Source organism: Triturus cristatus, chromosome 10 (genome assembly GCF_964204655.1).
Source record: "Triturus cristatus chromosome 10, aTriCri1.1, whole genome shotgun sequence".
Taxonomy (NCBI): Eukaryota; Metazoa; Chordata; class Amphibia; order Caudata; family Salamandridae; genus Triturus; species Triturus cristatus.
In genome coordinates this window covers 635743486-635768193 of record NC_140593.1, presented here as the reverse complement: position 1 = coordinate 635768193, position 24708 = coordinate 635743486, and the positions used below count along the sequence as shown (strand labels likewise).

Below are 24708 nucleotides of genomic sequence, written 5' to 3'. Positions count from 1 at the left end.
CCCAAATGCAGCAATAAGCAACAGAAATGTTAACAGTCAACCTTTGCAAAAGGCTTTCCATTGCACGCAAAACGTGTTGCTTCGTTGTTATTAATTTTTGAACAATTTGCGCGAGAAACAACATTTTTGTTTGTTGATATTTACAGATTATGCAGCAAGTGATGAGATGTGTGGCAAATGTGTCAGATCTATAATTATGCGGAAAAGAGCAGTGGCCGCACAATCACATAATTCCAGTGGCCCTGCTTATAACAGTGTGTTATGCTGTTGAGTGATTTTGCGGTTTTCCTACTGGAGACATTACTGTCTGTGGTTCAAGAAAGCCCCCATCCGTTGAGCCAAAAGCGCAAATCGATGACGTCTCATTTTTGTTGTGCGCTGGTATTAGAGCGTGCTGTTGCTAGCTGACATCAACCTCAGTAATAACTTCTGAGGTGAATCTGTTCCATGCATTTGTTTATGAGAGGGAATAGGTGTGGACAAGTTATTAGAGATACATTTCCTTATTAAACAAGCATTTGCAATGCAATAGGTCTCGCATTTACGCAAGTTCAAGCTATTAGCAATGTAAATGACGATGCCTTTTATTTGTTTTAAAAACGAAAACACAAATAAAAGGCATTGTTATTTGCAATGTGAATCGCTCAAAGTCGCGTAAATGTGAGACCTATTGCATTGTAAATGCTTTTTGTATTTTCTATTCGATGATTTGTTATACAAAGGTAAACAGAAGGAATCAACAAGGGAACTTTATTCAGAAATCATAAAAGCATTACATATTTACAGTGCATGTTGTGACACTAAGCAATTGCGTACACCCATACCGCAATTTAAAATGAATTCTAGATTTCTCCAAAGTCAGCTACCTTTCTTGGGTCTTTTCTCAGCTTACTCACCAAGTTGCTCATAGTTCACTTTAAACCCTTGCCGCACTTCCCGGCACGTCCTCATGACACCTCTAGCCTGCGCCAGAGTAGGCTTCACGTGTCAGCCTCAGTAAAATTATTGCACAATACAGAGAAAGAGGATGGTGACCTTTGCTTTCATTGTTTCGCTATTAAGTTGGTTAGGTATAGCTACTAAAAAAGAGTTAAAGTGTCTGGTTGATAGTTACCTTCCATTATATTTTAAAGAAATCTAAAAATCTGGGCCCAGTTATACTGTAATGTGTTACATGTAAAAAAACAAGTGTAGCTATCTGCCTGTGGAGTCTCACATCTTGTGCACCAACTAGGCTGTCCATTTCCCCACTTTCTGATCTTAGGGTGAAGCAATGCAGAAGTCAAAGAAAGAATAACATTTTAGGGCTCTTGGCTGCATTGGTGTTAGAGTAATGGGCAAACAAATTAGGGCTCTTTGTATTTACGTATTTGTCCTAGGAGAGCCAACCTATTTTTCCCAATTTATCTGCAAATTAAGAGAGATTATATGTTCTCATATCAATTAATCTGTTATAGAAAATGGATATATTATTTTCTTAGCAAGAAAAGAACAAAAGGCAGACCAGGGTCCAGCACATAAAATCCTTGTGTACATTCTATTAGTGAGTGGTGCAGACACTTCCTGCACCCGCCGTCCGGAGGTGCAAAGAGGAGCCAAATGTTCAGGGACAAAAAGGAAGGTGCGCTCGTTGCAGAGTCAATCAATCAAGCTAAGTTAATTCCAAAGCTACTTCATTTATTAAGTCAATCTTTTAAACTGGCACAGAGCCAACGCGTTTCATTCCCAATTTGCCAGAGGGAACTTTGTCAGGGATCTTCAAAATCCAGCTGATCAGTAAGCATAATTTAAAATATAAAGTAGATTGTGAACTCTGTAGGCACAGTCAGACTCAAAAAACAACGCCAGTGTATAATCGAAATCTCTCACTCAAGAAATTCCAAAGTGAATGTTTAGAGATCAAAGCAGGCCCTGTCGATTACCATGCCACTATACGAGATTCTTTGCTGCCTTACAGGTCGTATATAAGGACCTTGAGCCAACCAACCCTCAATTAACTGCAACACTAAATCTGCATCCCAGAGTTTTGCATTAGATGGTCTCTTCAAACACTCTGTAGACCAACATGCTGTGAGAAGTTGACCTTGTGTATGTTGTCCTCTAGTTAAAGTGGGCTCCTTGCACCAGTCCAAACGACCCTTATGGTTATTAGGTTACAGATAACCTTTATGAAAGCTATCCTAGTGGTAGCTATGGAGAGCAGCCTTCAGGCTTAATCTTGAAGGAATGTAAAGCAGCTTGTTTTACCAGATCAGAACCTCATGAGTGGCCAAATGAAAGGAGAACCACACAAGTGTTATATAAAATATATGTATTTATTACTAAACACTCTCTACTAATCTCTATATGAGATTAGAGCACCAAGCACAGAATACTTAATCAATAGAACATTCAGGAAGATCTGGGCTCCATGGATAAAATACTATGGTATAGAAATGGAGGACGAGGGGGAGAGGTCAGATTTGACAATGAGGAGATCAGGAAAAGAGCCTTGAATGCTGTTGTCCCAGACCCATTGTTGATGGGATTAGATAACTCATGTATGACCCTTATTAAATATACATAAGTGACACCTGTTTTTAACCTCATGCTCTCTTTCAGGAGACTTCATGCTGTGTGTTTTGCCTTTCATCACTTGATGGGGAGGAGGCAAGCCGGCTGCCATGGCGGACATGCTGGGCTAGAGCTCTGCCGCCGGTGCAAATATCCTGCCTGTCACTGCGCACCTGGTGCTCCACAAATTGGCTCCATCGATGTCGGAGCGCGGTGGGGACCTGACGCTGTGTTCCAGGGAAGCTGAGAGCCGGGGGGCACTGAAATAATTGCCGACAAGCGCCAGCAGCTCCGGACTGCAAAATGGCGTCCACCAGGCTCCGGGGCTGACACTTGCCCCAGGCACCAGTGTTACGGTCGTGGACCCGGCTGTCGAACTACTCAGCACTACCCCTGCTGCAGAGATGAGGAGGTGTGGAAGTGGGGGCGCATTCATCCCACCGACAGTGTACTGTTTGCCGAGGCCCGCCAAAGCCCCGGGTCCCCCTCCCCTCCTCCCACATTGGTGATTACTGGCTGCAGGACCGCGGACATCGGAACAACGTGGTGGTGAAAGGATCCCTGCTCTCCAGTTCTGCTGCGGTGAGTAAAGGCGCAAACGCTAGCTCCCGCTTCGGGAGGGATCGTTGTTGAGGTTGGGGGCCCCCTCCGTAACGACCAAGCACGTAACAATGCACCAACGCGGCCCGCCTGACTCTAAAATGGCGGTCAAAGAAACTACCGTGACAAGGGAGGACTGCACTTCAGAAGGAAGGCACACCCAGTGGTCCTAAATAACAAAATGGGTGAGAAAAGGCAGAATGACCTCCCCTTACAAAGCCAGGTCCCTAAGCCTAGTGTCCTCCTTTTGTCTCCCCCGGGCACTTCACGATCTGCGGGCCCACATCCAACTGGGAAGCCTGTGCGGAATGGGAGTTCCCCTCTCGGATATGACGCATTACATCTCTCACATGATAGCAGCTGAGACTTCTCTGGGGAACCCCCCCCACTCCCACCCCGTCATATCGATCCAGCCAGGGGACTTTTTTCCGAGCCTAACTTTTCCTTACAGAACCCTCTCAGGACAGTGCCTGACCTCAAGATGGCGTCTGGATTTCATTTGGACCATGGTTTCTCACCCCACCCCGCGCTACTCTGACATTCTCTGAGTACACCTGATCACTATCCAGACAGCGGAGTCCGAGCATTTTGTCCGACGCACGGTGAAGCTGCTCGGTTCAGCTCTTGAGGAAATCGGCCCTGGTTCATCCCCTTGGCTGTCACCTACCCAGCCGGACATTGGGCACAGTTTCTCCCCATCTCCCTGTTTCTCCCATCCCACCCCCTCCCTTAACAAATATTCTGAAAATCTGCTCTTTTCTTTGTTTCCTATGTTTTCATTGCTCTTGACCAAATGTAACATGTTAGCCTGTAAGTCTGATCCTCATGTAAAGCGCCTGATACCTCCGGGTCTAGCCAGCGCTATGTAAAACTCAAATAAATAAAAAAATAGAACGACAGTAAATAGCACAATACACAGCGGGCTCCAGGGGGAGACCAAACTATATACTAAACAAATGGTATAACAACAACAACTTCACTAGACACAGTGCCTAGAGCACGTAGAATCGCTGAGACCCCAAGGAACCACCCAAAGGAGTGACACAGGGAGCCCACGGAGGACGGGTGCAGTGTGGGAACACAGATGCGTGCTCAGTAAAACTCTATGGAAAAGTCGCGGTTGGAAAATTACAGGTTAAGGACATTTCGGAGAGGACTTCAAGCAGACCCTTTGGAACATAGAAGGTTCTAAGGCCAGCACCCTTGTGAGTACCGAGGTACCCGTGTTACCTATCCCAGAGGAGCCGGGTGCATAGGGGTCAAGTGGTTTCGGAAACACTCGTCGTTTTCAATGGCGTGATGCGAAGAAGGGCTGCTGCCGGGAAGATGAAAAGTGTCCGGTGGAATCCAAGCCTGGATCCGAGGTGAGAAGAACCTGAAAGCAGAGGGGACAGAGTTTGGGTCACTTCAGGGTGATCAGGGGCCCGATAGACGAATGCCCACCAATGTCGGGTGCTTCAGGTGTGAAGATAGGATGCTTGACTCTGCAGCTACGGGGACCAGGAGACTTCGACGACGATCAAAGTCCGGAGGTGAGCTGTCCCACGGAGGATGTCGAGTGCTGAGGGGTCAGTGTCCGGATTGAACACCAACAATCCTTGGCAAAGGCAACCCACGCGGGCAGAGGAAACAAGTTACGGTGAGGACCAGCAAGGTCCAGGAGGCTCTCCAAGCTATGGAGAGTCAAGGAACTTCTGGAGCAACTAGTGAAGCCCAAGGAAAATCAAAGTGACCCTTGCCAGTACCCACAGGCCAACGGACCAGGGATCGCAAAGGGACCTCGAGCTTAATCGCAAAGCACCAGCCCACAGAGCACTTGTGGAGTGGAGGCCGGAGATCTTCGGTGGAAATACTGCTCGGGGTTGGGACTACACGTAGTCTAAAGCACAGCCTCAGGGATCGCTAAAAAGCACTGTGCACAGGGGTTTGGGTTGCATGGTCCCCACGAGGGATACTGGTCTCAGGATTGCTGAGAGAGCAGATTGACCTCAGAGATGCTCGGGAACCCACCTCCTGTGTTGCAGAAATCTTCTGAGTCCTCAGGAGCTCGGGAGATGCAAACCGATCAGATGCGTTTAGGTGCCTGCTGCTGCAGGGGAGTAACTCCTTTACGCCAAGGGAGATTCCTCTGTCGTCCAGCGAAGTGTGGACCGTCGAAGTACTTATTTAGTCCAGATAAAATCCAAAGTCCTGTAATCAGGTTTCCTACTTTATACCCAAGGAAAGGGTTGGACTAACTATGGGGACCCTCCTAGTTTAGGGGTAGGACAGAGGGGTGGCTGCACCCATGTCCTTTGTCCAGCTTCGCGCCAGAGCAGGAGCAAATAGCTCCTGCAACCGGTTTGAGCTGGACTATGCATGGGGATACCAAATGTGCCCCCAGTGCAGACTTTCTGACACTCTAAGAGTGCACCCACCCAGCCCCAATACACTCAAGCCTGTCTGGGAGGTGGCCACACCTTCCTGTGACAGGAAACCTATCGTCAATTGTTGTTTTTTCATTTGTCACCCCGAGTGGGACGGGTATGCCCAGACATGGGTCACGTGCTCTCCATGCCACTGGAGTCAAGCTATCCTGGCTGATGAGAGGTGAAACCTTGAAACAGTCCTAGGATGCTTGTTTCCAGTCCAGGGAGGACCTGGTCTGGCAGTTCGGGCTGGACTTTTCCCATGAGGCACCGGGTCAAGACTGATTTGCATATGGCTGGGTTCAAACTGGAATGGCATGGTGAGCAAAAAAACGATGGATTTAGGCCTCGATCTCTGTACTGGGTGAATGTATCACATTTGTTCTGCATTCTGTCCATCAATTGTTGATTTTGCATTTGTCACTCCGAGTGAGACGGGTATGCCTAGACGTGGGTCCCAGGCTCTCCATTGAGCTTTCCTACCTTCCCTATTTCTGCCGGTGTTTCATGCAAGTGTTAAATAGCAGACTTTTCAGTGCCTCCACAATCAACAGGGCTAAACAAGCATAAAATTAGGAATAGCCACCCTTCATAAGATATGTTACTTTCTAACTCCTGCCAGCCCTAAACTGAGATTTTCACAGAAGCATACTGACTCTTTCACCTGTTGTCCATAAAAGGGAGCAAAATCTTTTCATATAAAAAATTCATCAATCCATCTGCTTGCTTTTTTGTCTTAGGATATCTGACACTCTGTCTTTTGCTGCTCCAGTCTCTGCTTCTTACCTCTCTGTTAAGCAGCAAGAGTGGGTCTTGTCCTATCCCCATAGGGTCACCAAAGTGGCTGATTTGGAGGCGGGTGGATGCAATTGCATTTGCATCATCTTTTCATGTATTGTTTTAAAATAGCACTCACCCAACTTCATTGACTCTTAGAAGTATTTGCATTACCTGGAGCTGAAGATGAGGGTTAGAAGGATACAAGGAAAAAACATTTGAGGCAGTTTTCGGATCTCTGAATGGATGTCCGCTGAAGTGGCTCCAGGCAATTGGAGAAATAGGAAACCGATTTCCTAGGCTAACGGGTCCCTTTGAAAGTCTGTCCCCAGGCAGAAAGTCGTTGAGGTGCTCCATAGAAAAGAAACGTTATCATGAAGAAGTGTGTCTCACCTGCCCCACCCTACACCCCCATCCCCTCCACCCACACACATTCACACACACAAAACACGTAGCTGTTGACCTGGTGGAGCCTTGGGAGGCTGACCTTAAAATGGTGACATTAGAGCAACAGTTTTAACTTAATAGGAGCCCAAAGTTAATAGCTTTATGCATAAGGTAATTCTGACCGAAATCAGTGGTTCAAGGGTAAAGTTGTCAGACCATTTTAGGTCCAGTATGAGGAAGGTCAAATAGGTCTGTACTAGGATCATGCGATTTTGACATATTACCTAAGAGTATATTGGTCTTGGGAGTAGATAACGAAACCAGCTCTGGACGCTTTTACAATTTTAGAAAACAGATTAGGAAATCTACCCCTTGTGTGGAATACGGAACAACAAGCAATGGTAAGCAATAAGATTAGATAATCTCAAAAAGTGGAGACAATGTTTCTGGTTATCATACAAAGGAACGGATTACCAGTAGCTTACCAACTTTTAAGTGCAGTTTGCTACTATCACTTCCCAAATCATAGCGATAATCATGGATTCGGAGGAAAGTAGTTACAAGTCTCTTGATTTTAAAATATATGACCTGATAGAGGTGGTGTGAACTATACTGACATCCACCGAAGTGCCATGTCAAAAGATTTTTTAAATAAGATAATTTTTTTTTTTTTTTAGAAGTGTAACGAAAGTGAAATGATTCAATCATTTGAATATGGTGTATTTCGAGGAGATCCTTTTTAATAAATGCCTGTGGTTTTTTTTAATGTGATCTATATATTCTAATAAATAATAATCCTTGAAAGCCGAGTGAGACAGTGTTCATTTTGTATTTAATAGTATTTTTGTTTTTAACATTTTTGAATTCTTTTGAATATATCCCTAGATGAGTACTCTTTCAAATATGATGGGGTGGTGTTTAATGGCGGTGTAAAGATGCAAGCAAAGCACGAAAGGGGGAATTAATTTTTGTTTAGTTGAAACTACCCTTCTGTGTTTGCCAGTTGGGCTTACGTTCCTTGAATTTGGACTGTACTGGGATCTTGCACATAGGGTTATTAAGGAGGCTATTAATCCATAGCTAGTTTGGCATTGAAGCTACAATTGCAAGTATGAGGGGCATTAGTTAGTGCAAGATGTCACTGAGCTGGTGATCTAAGGATACTTTTTTGTGAGATTTTTGATCTTCATTACTAATAACCACTTTTCTTTAAAGGTGATCCTGAGGTTGCAAATTCTCAGTGAAGGTGTTGGTTGAATTTCTCTTTTTGTAGTAGATGTTGAAGCCCTCCCTTGAAAAGAAGTTCCTGGCGTGGCACTGCATCTGAGTCGGCCAACTAGTTTTTGTGATGGAAATAGATTAGGGAAATCATTGTCGAAGAGATCATAGATGTTCTATATTGTTTGCCAATTTTGCATTGCTGAGGCAGAACCCGAGTGTGGATATATTGTTGAAGTATGTATTAGATAGCTGGACTGGATGTGTGCAAAAGGGTTGGTCAAGGCCTGAGAGTGCACTTTAAGATTTGGTTTTGTCAGAGGAGCAGTAATTGAGACAACGTGTGGTGATACAGCAGTAGATGACTAACTCGGCAAGTAGCATGCATTGGCGGATCTTAGCTAATTACCCTTCTGATGAGGCTGTATTTGGAATGTTGGCAGCCCGAACTATGCTGGCTCTTCTAAGAGATTTACAACAAGGGGATAAACCTACTGGTAATCTTTCAGGGCCACGGGAGTTGCAGATAACATGCTATGCGAAGAAGGACTTAAGGTAATAGATTTAGGGCGCAGGGGAAAATACAGCAGACAGTGTGGGACAGGCCTCATAGTCACAGAGCTGACAAGGTGATATTCTTTTCCCTATTACTTATATCTTTCATTAGGAATTGCATCTGTAATGCCTGTTTCAGTATGAGCCCCATTAGTGAGAACATCACCTTCCCTGAGGTTTCTTGTATCACTTGTGCGCTGCGCAAAGCACAAAAATACGAGCAGCAGATCAAGACTTCTTACTTCACCTATTCAGTTTATTATCTTCTACAAGACACTAATTTGTGACCACCATTATTCTCAGCACCCCTCCACTAAAATCTGCTTGCATCTTTCACAGACCATCTAGTTTTTAACGCATTTGGCCACCTGTCCAGCGTCTCTGCTTGAGTTCAATGAATGTAATACCTCTGGTGCTCATTTCTGCATCGTGCACAAGCGTTCTCTCTTAGGAGCTGTATTATGGCTCAAATAACTTTACTGGGTGCTTTGAGATGCTGTTATAGCTTCTGATGGTGGTTAATCAATGTGGACACCACCAGTGTGGATAACCTGCCCAGTATTTTTTTACTTTGTGGGCAATTGTTTAATCCTTCCATATTCGGGCAGACCCATGGCTTTCACCACCTCTTCCCAGAGCTTTTCCATAATCAGCCTCTTCGGACAGAGGACTGTCTGTGTGTCAGGCTCCATTTCTGTGAATCTGTACTTCACATCTGTGTTCATCCTGAGCCAACCTCACTACATCAGCACTTTATAAACGATCTTCTTAAAAGATAATTCGCTCTCAAGAAGTTCCGCCTCTTTTTTTTTTCCCTATGATTGCGCTATTGTCCAAATATTTAGACCAGGCACTTCTCTCTGTACAGATACACGTCAGAACTTAGTCTGTTCCCTGTAGCTACACAATATGTAATATGTTTACAGCTATTTTATTTTATACCTTAGTTTATTTTATTTCCTCTTCATGGCCTCTATTCTACCTGCCCCAGATTAAGCCCTACCAAACTTCCTATCCCCTTTTCTGTTATGTCTACCATTTCCATCTGTATTCAATCAGCATTCTTTCCGGGTTTGCCCACCAACAATTTGTTTCAAGTGATGTAGTCCTATAATTTCCTGTAAAAACCTTTTTATTATTTAAAAAAGTCCTGAAGCTCCTGTTTTTTGGGATTCAAACGGCAATCTGAGCACTTATTAAATAAACAAAATTTAAATATTTTTGCAGGGAGAAGACCCATGAATGAAATGAAAGAGGAGAAGATCTCCGAAGTCTGGCCTGAAGCCCTCAATTCGGAAAAGGTGATTTCAGAAAAAGTAGACTTGAACATCTTTCAGCGGCCTAAAGAAAACTATAATGTCAAATCCGGCATCAAAGTGAAGAAAAGTCATCCAAAAAGTGTTCCTGACAAACCTGCAGAGTCAGAGGAACATCCTGCCAATACTAGGAACATCACACTATTCCATGATACCCCTCTCCCTGTTTCAGACAAACCAAAATTCTCTTGTTGTGAATGTGGAACAGTGTTCAACAATAGAATTCAGCTGATAAGACACCAGAATGTACACTCAGGAAAAAAGCCTTTCCCGTGCGATGGCTGTGCACGCAGCTTCAAACGAAAGTCCCACCTTACTAGCCATCAACGCATACATGGGGGTGAAAGACCTTATTCATGCGCCCAGTGCGGGAAGAGATTCCATTACAAGCACCACTTGGTGGGGCACCAGCGTATCCATACAGGGGAAAAGATGTATTCATGTAGCGATTGCCCCCTAAGGTTCAATCACAAGGGAAACTTTGAGACGCATAGAAGACTGCATACTGGTGAAAGGCCATTTGTCTGTGTAGAATGTGAAAAGAGTTTCAACCGGAAAGCGGACCTAATCATCCACGAACGTATTCATACTGGCGAGAAGCCCTTTGCCTGTACGGAATGTGGGAAGAGTTACAGTCGGAAACAGCACCTAATTTCACACATTAGACATCACACAGGGGAGATCCCCTACCCATGTTCTGAATGTGGGAAGAGTTTCTCCCAAAAGAAAGCCCTTCTGAGACACCAGAAGGTCCACTCAGGCGATAAACCCTTCAGTTGTGACACTTGTGGGAAATCATTTGTTTACAGACCACATTTTCTGACACACCAGAGGACCCATACTGGAGAAAAGCCATTCACCTGCAACGAATGTGATAAGTGCTTCTCTGGGAAGCCACACCTCATCATCCACCAGAGAAAGCACACAGGCGAGAGACCCTATGTTTGCGGTGTTTGTGGGAAAGGGTTCAATAGCAAGCAATATCTCCTGCGGCATGAAAGAATCCACACTGGAGAGAGGCCCTTTCGCTGTGATAAGTGTGGGGACAGCTTTAGTCAGAAGCCCAATCTGGAGCGGCACAAGGGCATCCACACAGCTAAAGGACCATTCTCCTGCATCGTGTGTGGGGGCCGTTTTTTCAAGAAGCATAACCTGGTGCGGCACCAAAGAATCCACAGAGGGGAGAGAATGCACTTTAGCTCTAAGACTTCTCAGAAGAGCTTGCACTGTGTGAATGCACCAGACATCCCAATGGTGATCAGGTGCATCATTGAACAACCAGACAAAGCTGGCGGAGAGGTTTACCATCCTTCCCAGATTTAGACTTTGAAAGCTCAACCATGATACGGAGAGTCCTGTTTATTCCTTCTCTTTCCAAGTCTTGTGGCCTCCTTGTAACGTCTCTGTCAAACTAAACTTTCCCCATTTTGTTTTTCATTCTGCACCTCCTCTACTTATCCATCTCTTGCTTGCCATCTCCGCCCTTTTCTACTTGGTCCTCCATAGTTTGTGCCTAAGCCAGTCTTAATTATAAGCCATCCTTAAAGTGTATTATCTATCCACACTCATTACTTTCCCATTAATAGGCTCTTGGCACACACTTGGCTGTCCCTTTTGTCTGTTCTCCATCACAACATCAATTGTCAAGGGCGACTGAAAACATTTTGCTGGTACTAGTCACCGTTGTTCAAAAAGCTTTTGAAAACGATACAAGTTGAAAAGTACTGGTAAAGTTGTCTCATTTCAGATGTGTTTAAGTTTGTTCAAAGCACTTATCTACTCCTGTTCATAGTCTGCAAACTGAGAAGACCACCTATGCTGTTTTCTTCTGAATGTCCTTTAGCAACCATACCCTTCAGTCAGAAGGTACGGGCAGATGTAAAATGGGACCACATAAGAGTAATACCAAATGATATATTGAATTTCACTAATCATCTTGAGGTTTATGCTGATGTTGCCTGTTTTGAGTCTTTTTATATTTTCCTATTACTTGAAATACATAAACATCTCATGATTTATAGTAACAGCTTCTCACTAGTAGGCATGCTGCCTCTACCACAGCATGTCAGCCATATCATTGGATGCCACTCATTGACTATAAATATTAAGACAGATGCAGGCAACAGTTACACCACCAGTAGCTGCCACACTGAATACCAATTAAATGTTATCTCACAAAAACTTAATTAACGGCCCTTTGTCACCTTGGCTGTGATTTTCTTTTTGGGTGTTAAGCTTTATGCAAAGAGGCATGCAGTGTTAACTTGTTTTCTAAGATATTAGCAGTGGCCTTACTGTTTAGCGGTCTATGTTCTAGGCCAAAGCCTACCAGATAGCACAGCTGTCTGGTTTGCTAAAGACATTGTGGTATATTTAGAAAGATGACCTAGTAATTCATTCCACCCGTTGCTTCCCATTGGCTTTATGGATTGTAATTCACATTTTCTGGCTTTCTATCTGCTACCTATATTTGTTTTTAGGCTGTTCAGCTCAAGTTCGTCCCTCCCATTGGCCAAACCTTGTTTACTGTATTGTTCCAAAAACTAGCTTTCTGTAAATAGGCCTTAAATCTTGTTCTTATCTTGTACCATTTTCTGTGCATTCAAAGGCAGGGTCAAATATCAGGCTGTGTCTTCCAGGGAGGTTGGTGTTTATTTTTCTTTCTCTGACTTCAAAGTGAGAGGATTTATGTGACAATCATGCTGGCTTGTGGAGGCTGCTTGAGGAAGGCTGTACAGCTGATTTTTTTTTCTAGCACACAACATTTAAATCTCTGTAAATGAACCATGGTGGTGATCAAATCAGTACATTTGATGATGACATTTCCTCACATTATCCGTTGTCTACGTTTATCAGCAAAGCTGAATGTGAGTGCAAATGTAATGGCCATTTCAACTGAAGATGTTTTGTCTGTAATGGCAGTATGCTACCATACTCCACGTCACCCACTGTACACCACTTTACTCTACTCCGAAACAATCTACTCTATGCCACTGCACTCTACGCCACTCTATGCCACTGCAATCAATGCAGGGCTACTCTAAACCACTCTACTTTATGCCATCTTTAATTTCAATTTGATTCTGAGCTGCAACGCTCATTTTTTAATGAGTGAGTGTCTAGCCTTGTTCATGTGTCTAAGGCCTTCTACTTAAGAACAGTTTAAATCTAATCTGTCAGTGTGGTGCTTGTTTTATTGTGACTGTGGGACAAGCTGTTGCCAATGTGGGGCCCGTATGTGTAATGCCAGTGAACACGTCATCTACTGCTCTTTTTTGGGGCCTACAGCTGTTATAACAGTGGGGTTCTAGGCTGTTTTATTACAGCTGTGTTTTATGGAGCTAATAAGAGTCTAATAGAGTCAACGTATGCTTTGCGTGGGTCTGCAGCCCATGGGCGGTGCAGCTCATCCACTAATGGACGCCGAGTATGTGGGAGAGCTCCTACCCTCTTACAGCTAAACAATAAAACATTGATATTGTTACAATGCCTCGTCGGGGTAGTAGCGCTATATATAAATACCGTTACTTTAGGTAGATCAAGAGGTAAGTGGATAGGTATAGCTTATCAGTAATCAGTTAATACACCTGCAGCAGAATTTAATGTGCAATCAGCTCCACATTTCTTCTGCCAAGGGTCTGTAATTGGAATATCACTTGTTATTAACCCTCCCTGGTATTTATAGTGCTAGATATCCCTCAGCCTGGGTACTTTATACAAATAAAATGACACTATCAGGCATGTTCAACAAGAAAAATATTATTGTGGGTCAAACATCTAAGTGGAGCCAGGGAACGGCCTTTATATCAAAATAGTAGCCATCCTGAGACCATTTGCTTTCCCCAATTACCCCTCAGCACTTCAACCCCCTCCCTCCCTCTCTGGGGCCCTTTCACATTCTGCGCCTTACTGGGTGGCCACTCACCTTGTACTTCTGAGACAAAGGCAGGGGTGTTGAGATGAGATGGGCAGGCTGGGGCTGGCTATAGATACTGTCCTCTGGGCACTGAAGACATTTCTGTGGCATGTGATAACTGGGGGCACTTAAAACAGGTTTGTGGCAAAGGAGGGCTGGTTCAAGAGACAGTACTGTGGGCTTTTCGGAGGTCTGCATAAAGGAATATTCATAGGGCACTGAAGATGCCCCCCCACCCACACATCCCTCAAAAATAGATAGATATTGAATGCAGAAAACTGTGTTTAAAAATATTCTTTTATATATTGAGAAATAATTACCGAAACATCCCCTCACGCACAAGTAGTTGGGACAAAAACATTGCATCATATTTGAAGGGCAGGGGCATCAGGAGTAACTTATTCAATTAGGGCTGAAAAGGAAGGTTAAGGCTTACAACCACGTAATGCATTTGAGTAAATGAACAGACGAGCACGCGTGTGCAAACGGGCGGCCATTAACCAGAGCTGCCAAGTGATGTCATGTCACGTGACACCCCCGGCCAGTATTGGTCTTTACCCAACAACCCTCTGGGACTTGAAAGCTCAGGTCACCCATGCAATATATGCGGGCCTCCAGGGTAAATAAACATAGCTTATGACGGAGAGTCAAATTACAAGTCCCAGAATGCAATGTAAAGCGGCGTTAACTGAAAGCACAACTGGTTGAACATTTCAGATCGTGAGGGTGGTTATGTTGTCCTCAATTCTAGGTTTTCTTGTTATCCAGAACTCGAATTGTGGGGGTTGCAAGTACCATCTTTAAAAAAACAATTGCCAGGTAGCACAGGTGTGATCTGGTCCCACATCACAAGAGTGACTTTCAGCCACTGGCACATCGTATGCGAGGCAGTATGGATCCACACTCATAGCGAGGAAACTACAGGCCCCAGCGTACTTAGTACTGTTTCTGTCTCTTAATAAATGCAAGGCCTAATTTCACATTTCAATCTATGCTGTGTCCAAGCCAGAGACTGATTAAAAAATTCCCACATTTTGTTAGGCAAACACAATCCTAGATCTGGTAGCCAACACTCCACCTGCAGATTGTGAGAACGTTGTCTCTTATTTACAGCAGGCCTTTGAACAAATACCTGAATTGAATTAGAATGTATTGTACAGTTAATTAAAACTCACAATATAAAAAACATTCAACGTTAAAATTATCATATATCATATCAAGAAAGCTTTATTTTGATTTTCAGAACAAAATCATAAAAGCATACATTAGAAAATACAATACATATACGATACAAATAAAAACAGATAAAAAATTAATATAATCAGAGACAGTCTAGGCTATCACCCCAGTTAAAAAAAAGTTATCAATAACCTAAAATGCATTTTAGGATGATTGCATTGAATTCCGAAACTTAATGGCCAGTTTTAGAAAGCTAGTTACTGCAGAAATAATACATTCGTTTTCTAGCTGTAATAGCCTAATCATGGATGGTCTACAAGTGCGGATTCCCCAAGCCTTTAAAATTGGTTTCAAGAAAGCCCCCCTAGGCAGCTGATAAAATTTACAAAATAAGACACAATGGATATTTGATTGAGCAGAAATGTCATCACAAGGACATAGTGGAATTTCAATTGACCAAGCATTACAGACAGGGAAAGTAATCATACGAAAAAAGTTACCAAATCTGAGACGGGTCAGTAGCATTCGGGCATAACAAGTTGGCTGGATTAACAGGTACCTTTGAAGCCCTTCGTGCATAGTTATTTTTTGGAAATCAGTGACTGTATTTTTTGTTTTTTCCAGATTCCATCTGTTAATTATTAGGTGGTTGAGAGCCAGCTCTCTTAACGTCTTTCTGGGCACCATTTCCATACTAGACGGCCTCGTAAAAAACTCAGGGTGGCCAAGATCAGTCAGCATGTTTTTTACATAGGTAAGCCATTTAATATTGGTTGATCCATCAAGTCTGAGACAATCTGTAATTAAGTCTCTATTTAATAAGGTCTCAGGGGTAACACAAATTTTATGCCACAATAGTATAGGCACAATTTTAATAATATCTGAAATATACAGCATACCCAATTCAATATGTATGAGATAAGTTGCTGTTGATTTGGGAACTCCTAATAAATAACGTAAAAACTGATTTTCTGATTTTTGTATCAGTTGTGAATTTTCAATACCCCAAAGACCAGCTCCATAAGTGGCAGTAGAAATACATTTAGCTTTGTAAAGTGCAATCAGCTCTTTCACTGGTCTGCCACCTAGTTTGGCTGAAAACTTTTTCAGGGCGCCTATTGCTCGAGTGAAGGCTAAATTTCTGGCATTAATAGCTGCATGCCAGTTTCCCTTCCTATCGAAGTTTATTCCAAGGTAGGAAAATTGGTCTGTGGTCTCGATCCTCTTGTCGTCTAGAAAAATTGAACATGACGCTTTCTTTGTTCCGGGACCACAGGCCATCGTGTATGTTTTTGAAATATTAATTTTTAGCCCTCGTTCTTCCATATAATTTGCGAATTTCAGGACAGCCCTCTGGAGACCGATCTTAGTTCGGGACATGATGGCAGCATCATCAGCATAAAGGAGTAGTGGGACCGAAGTTCCCAAGATCATTGGGTAATCATACTGTGATTCCATTAGGTGTTGACCAATGGAGTTTATATATAGGGTGAAAAGGAGGGGCGCTAAAATGCACCCCTGTCGCACCCCTCTCTTAATAGGGAATTTATCGGAACACTCACCCTTGTTTCCAAAGCGTACCCTAGCTCCTGCGTCCCTATACAGTGCTTTTATGAATTGGAGAATGTTAAAGTCTATGCCCATTTCAGATAATATGGACCATAATATCTCATGGTTCACACAATCAAAAGCGGAACTCAGGTCCACAAAAGTAACAAAAAGATTTCCCTTTTTTGCCTGAGTATATTTTGATAGAACTAAGGCCAAATTTAGACTCTGTTCTATGGTGCCTTTGCCTGAACTAAATCCATACTGTAGGTGTGATAATACCTTATTTTCATCTGCCCAAAGTTGTATTCTATTTAAAATTGCCCGGGCTGCTACCTTCATTAATGCATCTAAAAGTGATATTGGCCGGTAGCAGGTGGGGTCATTTCTGTCTCCTTTTTTAAAAATTGGAACGACTATGGCTTCAGACCAAGACGGTAAAAACCCATGTCGATTGGAACGATTTAAAACATTTGTTAGCAGGGGAGCCCAAAGATCAATCTCAGCTTTGTAGACATCTGTCGGAACTCCATCCGGACCAGGTGCTTTGCCTGAGGGACTGTCTTTGATTGCATTTATGATTTCCGGGCAGGTAAAAGTTATGCCTAACGGAAATGTATTCAATAAAATTGTAGATTGTTGAATAACTACCCCATCAATCAAGGGATTGCCATAATCGAGATTTTCAACTTTATCATATAGATGTTTGAAATGGTTTACCCAAGTTTCCCCATTAATGGCCATATCTATAATGTCTGTCTGATTATTCTGTAAATAAGGGGCATTTACCGCTTTCCAGAAGGCTGAATTATCCTTGGATTTAGAGGCTTCGAGTAGAGCCGACCAAGCCTCTTTCCTTAAGGTCTGTTTCCTTGTTTTTACAGCCAAATTATACCATTTTCTGGCTTTGCTAATCTCAACTGGAGATTTTATAGTTTCATGCAGTGCCCTTTTGAGAGCTTGAAGTGCCTTGGTGCAGCTTTTATCGAACCAACCATGACTATTTTTGGAATTAGGTCGGTGCTCTCTAGTTAACAGTTTTTTGAGTTCAGATTGAATTTTTAAAAAGGAAGTCATAAGTTCTAATGAGTCCTCTGTTTCTGTCAGACAGGCAAATATATCAAGTTGGGAAGTTCCCATTAAATTGTGTAAAAAATCCACAGGGTTTACCCTGTCCCATTTTATAGAGTAACCATTTTTTGTAGCCAAGTTAATGTTAGGATGATACTTAAACTTGTCTTCAGAAATCTGATGAGTCTTTATAATTTTTAAATTAAAGGATATTGGGTAATGATCGCTGAAAAAAACTTTGTGTGTTTCCCAAGCAAATACTAACCCTTCATTGATTGAAGATATAAGGGTAAAATCAATGATTGAGTTGCAACCCCGCCCATGAAAAGTTGGATGAAAAGGAACATTTGGGATGCATAATTCATTAATATAAGACAGATTAAAATGAAAAAGCATATTGTTGAGAGCGTTTCCCAGTTTAGAGTGGACGAAGTGGGTTGGGTTATCATCCTTATGTTTGCCAAGGCCACAAATGCCTTTAGAACCGTGTGGGCAGACAATACAATTGAAATCGCCCAACCAGATGAGAACCAGTTCATCTTTTTTCTGGGTCTTAAAGGTGTTAACACTCTGCATAAGTTTATCGATCTGGCTTTCTAGATTGTTAATTGGAATATTATTATAAAAATTAATAAGGGTCAGAAATTTTACGCGACCCCAGCTAATTATTAAAATCTGATAATACTCAGTAAATAAGTATCTTATAACTTTTATGCCCTGCGTTATAGAGACATATATGGTCAAGCCTCCTTTGTTTCTCCCCTGTGGGCTTATTTGTGCAGGTGCATGAAAGGTCTGATAACCTGGAATATGGAGTTCATCTACAGCCCACGTTTCCTGGATGCAGATGATACTATAACTAGTGGCTAAATCTAGCCAGGGTTGATACGATATTTTATTTAAGAGGCCTGCAACATTCCATGAAATAATGGTTTGGGCAGCCAATGTCTTCCTCTTTGGGGGATCATTTTTAATTTTATCTCTAGAGGTAACAATTTGGGGAGGAAGGGAGCTAGGATAGGTTAAACAATCAGATTGAGAGGTGGACCCGACATATGATTTATCGCGGTTGATGTGAACCTGATAGTTTGCTTCCTCATGGATTGAAATTCCCTCGTCACAAAAATTATAAGCATCCATACCAGGACAAAAAATTCTAGGGTGAGCATTAGGTAACACAATGGGGGCTCCATGAAGATAAGCTTCCGGGCTGGTTTCCATCTGTCAATCAGGATCATCTAGGCCTGTCAATACCTCAAAGCGATTTGTGACAGGAACAGACCAAGGTGGATGCTGGAGTGTATTATGTGTATGTTGCTGTTGGTAGAGATAAGGCCTGTCTAAAAGGGATGGGAAAGAAGAAGAGTCCATCCAGCGACTGAATTTTCTAGGATGTTGAAACGGTGGGGCAGGTCTAAGATGTCTTACAAACAAAAGTATTATTACAGGGGGTGAGGAGGGATTGGGGGTAGAAGTAACTCAAAACGCGAGTTGATATTCCTTCCCCTCCTCTTTCAAGAAAACAATCCACTATATGAGTAACTACCCTTCGATCTTTGAAGTTAATAGTTACAATGTCACCCTCTATATCTTTAGGCCTGCACCCTAGCCAGGTCAACCTTCTCACGAATAGAATCTCGCCATTAAAATTAGGAGGCAGAGGTCTATTCTTACTTAGCCAATGGATTACTTTATTTTTAAGTTCTATAAACCCCTCTTTCTTTCCTGGTGTCAATTCTGGTACTCCTGTAAGTATAACAACGTAGGGTGCCGCCTCAGGTGGTAGATCAATATGCTCATCCATTCCATTCAAAAGCTTGTTCGGGGAGAGTGCCCTGGTGGTACTAGTATTTTTTCGTCCTAGAATAATAGGGGGGGCTAGTTTTTTCCCCTCTCCTGTGGGAATTGGCGCGCTTACGGGGTTAAGCGGGAGTTGTATATTGACTTTAGATGGCAATAAAGCATCCCCTTTAGAAGTAGTATCTGATGATTTCTGGCCTTCAGTGGTTTGAAAAATGACCAGGTCTTTCAATAGTGTGCTGTTCGATGAGGATACGGCTGCTAGAGTATCTAATTGTTCATTTAGCCTTTTGATTCTCTCAGAGAGCGGCAATAATGGAGATTTAACAAGATGTTCAATTTTCTGAATTAAACCGTCAGTTGGATCAGGCACAAAAGGTGTTTTGACATTTTTGCCTTGTAAAGGTCTGGAATGTAATCTAGGTGTTTTTGGGCGACTGCCTTTCATGCCCTCACCACCCCGCTTTCTCTTCAGTGTGACCCCAGGTCTAGGATTTTTTTGAGGCTTAATGTTTTTCTTAGTCCTTAATTTTAATTTAGATGCCGTATTAAGTGGGGCCCCTTCCAGGATAGAATATGGAGAAGGGTCCACGTTAGAGTTGATAATAACAAGTTCCCTTGGGGTATCCGCTGTCAGTGACTGATCTTGTAAGAGTAGGGGAATACCCGGGTCGCTGGTTGAAGCGGAGATATTAACCATGGGGTGTGGTGTAGGAGAGGGGATCGTTTGAATAAGGCCCAAAGATGAACGTTTGTTGGGAAATAAACCGGAAGACAGACGACGTTCAGTGTCCGCTATTTCATGATCTAATTTCGAAACAGCTTTAGCCAGGAAATGATCGAATGTCCCTTTACGTGGGCCTCCCATTAGTGTATTCTTGCCTTTGGTTGATTGTGCAGACGGTGTTACAGACATTTTTTGTTTATGCACACGGCTGATGAAGAGGCAATAATATGCAAATGCTATACACTAGATTGTAACGATAGGAAGTGGTATTGGCGGGACAAAAAGATGAAAATCTTACATTGTCTTAATTTCAGGAATCAAGAGGTGTGGCCCGGCCCGTTAAAATTATATTCAGCCTTATCTTTGTACGACTACATTTAAAATGTTCTCTTGATTAAAAATCTTATCCATCTCAATTTCATTATCTGTGCAGTCCATTTCAAGAGTAATAAAGTGCATGTGCTTCAGGGTACAGGTCATAATTTTAGCGAGGCCTATTTCTAGACAGGCGGCCTCTGTAGTTTATAAAATGTTATAACTGCATGCTGTTCTTCCTGCGCCTTTTACTAAGTCTTAAGTCTTCGAGCCACTATGTCGAAATACTTTGTTAGTCGACAGTTTAGTTGGGTCTCCTCTGGATTAAAGCAGAGCTTCACAACCCGCCTGCAGCTTCATTCCATATTACTCTGAGTAAGGCGTGCCTTATGTCCATCAAGTTTAGGCAGATACAGATTGTGTGTTAAGTCCTCTTTTCCTATTCCACAGAAGCGACAGGACTGTTTTCCATCTCTCCTTTTTCAGGGTGCCACGTGAGGAAGGATTGGTAAAATGCCGAAGCGCAGTTTTAAGAAGTTTTCTTTTGTCTTCTGTGTAAGTTCTGTTTTCAGATATGCTTGTGGCTTAAGAGCTTTATAATCATTCAACACTGTCCATCCATTAACCCTTTTGGCCAGAATTTCTTTATCTTCTATTGTTGATATCATTTTTGTTACTTTTCTCACTACCTTTTTGAAGCTCTTATTATCTGCGGATGTCTCCCAGAGGTTTGTCAATTCGAGATACTCCAATGATTCCAACAGGTACTTCTTGGCAGGTGATTTTTCTTGGGTTGACAGCTTGGTCCAAAGGTGGGCATTTAAGGATCCTTGCTCTGCGCCTCTGATTTTACGCCAACTTTTTATGTAAACACCTCTTCTCTCCACTGTTTGTCTCTGAAGGCCAAATTCAAGACGTATTTGGGAAGGCGACACGTAGTTGGGCAGCTGGAAAATTGCTCTGTATGTTCTACTGATTATTTTGTCTAAATCTTTCGTATCTTTCCCTAGCATTGGCTCACTCCCATATGTGAGCATTGGCTGTAATCTTGCCCTGATCACTTGTAGGAGAAGGTCCAATGTTCGGTCAGGAAGGACTTTCTTCAGGGGCTTCATTGAAAAGTAGAATGTGGTGCCCTTCCGACGCATGGCCTCTAATTGAGGTTTAAACAAACCTCTGCTGTCCAATAGTACCCCAAGGTACTTGTAGTTGGTTACCCGGTCTAGCCTCTGCCCGTCCAGGAACCATGAAAGTTTCTTTGTCTTGTTATAATTCACAGTCATTACTTTTGATTTGTTTAAATTAATCTTTAATGCATTATGTTGTGAACATTTGTTGGTGGTATCTAAAAGGTGTTGGAGTCCAATTGGAGACCGGCTTATTAAAACCAAGTCATCTGCATATAAAAGATTTGATAACATGCTGTTTCCCAGCCGTGGGGCATGAGATTTAGTTTTATCCAGTTCCCCTGGAAGGTCTGCTAGAAAAAAGTTCAACAGCATGGGGGCTAGAACGCACCCTTGTTTAAGGCCTTTGGTGGTGTTAATTTGCCTTAAAAGGTGCATCCCAGCTTGATCTTGACCCAAGTGTTGGTATGCAATTGAATCAGCTGTTTCAGAAGAGGTCTTGGTATCCCCCACTTTTCCAGTTTCTGCCAGAGTTTGGCGCGATCTACATGATCGAACGCTGCGCTATAATCTATGAAACATAGGAATAGCGAGCTCTTTGCTGTTTTCGCCGCTTCTATCAGTAGGGTCAGCGCCATGCTGTTCGTTGTTGTACCCTGTCCTCTGCAAAACCCTGTTTGGTTTGGGGGAATAATACGTTTTAAGTTTGCCCAAGATATTAATTCTTCCGGGAGTAGCCCCGCGTAGTACTTTGCCTCTGTATCAATTGGGGCGATACGTCGATAATTACTAGGATTACTCCTATCGCCTTGCTTATAAATTGGGCTTATTGTGTGATCCTGTCCAGGACAATGGACATAATGCTGATTCTTTAATTCCCTTGAAGACTGGTACCAATATGTTACTCCAAAAGTCAGCATCATGCTTGAACATTATTGTAGGTATTCTGTTGGGGTCGGGAGCTCCTTCCGATTTTCCTTTTTAATATTTGTAGCTTAATCCTAGCTGCTGTTATTTCATTGTTCTTTTCCATCCTGCTTGATAGTGATTTTGAGCTTGTTGTTCCTTCCTCCTCCTGGCTTGCTTGTTTACCCTGGGTCTCAACCTGGTTGGTGCCTTCACATTTTACGTGTTTGTTTTTAGGTCTCGGCTAGCGAAGGCTGCGCTTGCGCAGTCTCGCTCGCGAAATTTAATGTTTTCTAGTACGGGGCTTGAACCCGCCCCTCTTCTCCATTGGCTGGCTTCCTAAACGGAGGCCAGCCATTGGAGGAGAGGGGCGTCTGTCCATTTAAACCCCGTCTTTTTCTGATTCGGGGCGTGTTTTGTTTCTCTCCTCTGGAATGTAAACATTCCAGCCAATGGGAAGAGGAGAGAAAGAAAAACACGCCCCCGAATCCGAACATGACGCTGCGTTTCTCCGAGCCTTTTCTGCTTGACCTCGGAGAATGACTTCACTATCTCCCTTTCCTCCCCGCCATTGCTCCTTCAAAGCGATGCCTGTCTCTCTGCTCTGACACATCCCGCTGCAAAGGATTACAGCCCAAGAGCGCAGCTCTAATGGGCCTGAGTGCCTGCACGCGATGTTCCATTATTTGAAAAAAATGACAAAAAACGGAAAAACATTGGAGCGTGAAACACGAGCCCGATTCCTTATTGCACGGCACTGTTTTGTAGCCCCCCTGCAGCCCGCAGCGACAGAGGAGTCCTAAGCAGGCTGCGTAAGAGGTGTTGTGGTATGAACGCATTTAATAGGTAAAGAGTGTAATCCCGTCAGATGCTCTCTTAGCCGCCGCGGGCAGGCGCTCTCCTAATCTGCACAATGATTAACAGTCTTCCTAATCATGGGACCGGCCCCCAACCTGGCACGAGGTCGGCAGGATTTGCAATCGGAGCTCAGTCAGCACGGAGGGGCAAAGTTCACGCAAATAGCTGAGTAACGTCCAAAGCACCACAGAACGTAATGCGTGTAACCGTTTCAAGACTGGAAAGAGCTCTGCTTTCTGTCATTCCGAGGCTCACAGATCACGTTTAGTTTATCGTTCAGCACTGCCCAAGAGCACACAGGCACACACACCTAGTTCGCAACGGACGGGTGGATCTAGATCGTGAGAGGTCCCGGAAAACAGGCTACAATATTTAAAATACATTTTAACAAGTTGGTTTCTTCTGAAGTGGCTTTTATTTAGCCCAGATGTTCTTTCATATCTATGTCACTCGGGGCGTGTGTAAAGCGCTATATGTCACCTTGCATTAGCCTTTCAGCACTTCGGGGTAGGGAGGGGTGAATACAAATAGGGATACTGACCAGCAATGCTGGTGGTTGTAGTCACTAGTCAATCAGCCTGCGGAAGGGCGGATGCTTCCGGTGAGACCCTCATCCCTGCCTGCAGAAATAATGGATTGTTGCCTGCGGTTGGGGAATTCCCGGCCCAGGACACTGTTTGGGGTCAAGCATGACACGTTTTCATGTTCATTTTGGCCGCCAGACAGGCAGATCCCAGCTCCTGCACAATAAACACTTTGTCCGCCGATGTGCAGGGTGCATTGTTGTGGGAAAGAGGACTGTCGGTTGCTAAGGCAAGGCATGTAGCCACATGTTATAAGATGATCAAAATTCCATATATAGTCCATTAATATTACTGACAGGGGTCCCAGTATGAAAACATGTACGTTTCCAAATTTTAATAATTAGTGGCTGTTTTTAATTCTCCTAGGACTACTTGATTATATGCAAAAACAGGCAGAGGAAGAGAAGCAAGATCGGTGATCATTTTAAAAATAAATGTACCCAAATAATATTTCCAATATGAAAAAGAAAACAGACGATTGCTACGGGCAGTGTTGCCAAACTATTTAACAATTTTTAAGAACAGCTTCCTCCATCTCCGTAATAAGTCCTGCTTTATATATAAACAGCAGTGAAATCCGAGCCTTTTAATTCCAGGGGCTTCCTTTCTCTCTGTGGTTTGCCTCTGGTGTTTATCTTGTCTAAAAGTCATTACTTCAGAAGGTACAATCTGCAAATGTGTGTTGAGAGGTGTTAGTAAAACCTAACCTTTTCTTTAAAGGGGGCTCTTTTGCCCCCAGAGTAAAGGGGATGCTAGGGTGCGTGGTGTGAATGCTTTAAAAGCCGCTGTCTCGGCACAGTACTGTTCCTCCGGGCTCGCAGCGGCGCTGCCGATCTTCTGTTTACATTCCACCCAGGACAGCA

At 43.2% G+C, this 24708-nt stretch overlaps 2 protein-coding genes across 3 annotated transcripts in view; both read left to right on the top strand.

Annotated features, from left to right (window-relative positions):
- LOC146789822 (uncharacterized) overlaps nt 1–11546 on the top strand; it is a 293115-nt gene extending 281569 nt beyond the window's left edge. For both annotated transcript variants that reach the window (XM_085632179.1, XM_085632178.1), the window contains exon 6: nt 9726–11546. In XM_085632179.1, the coding sequence (XP_085488305.1) occupies nt 9726–11137 (1412 nt within the window). In that variant the 3' untranslated portion in view covers nt 11138–11546. The remainder of the gene's footprint in view (nt 1–9725) is intronic.
- LOC146789821 (uncharacterized) overlaps nt 1–24708 on the top strand; it is a 244881-nt gene that overhangs the window by 75406 nt on the left and 144767 nt on the right. The window contains exon 2 of the mRNA XM_085632180.1: nt 9726–9799. The gene's annotated coding sequence lies outside the window, so the exon portion shown is untranslated. The remainder of the gene's footprint in view (nt 1–9725; nt 9800–24708) is intronic.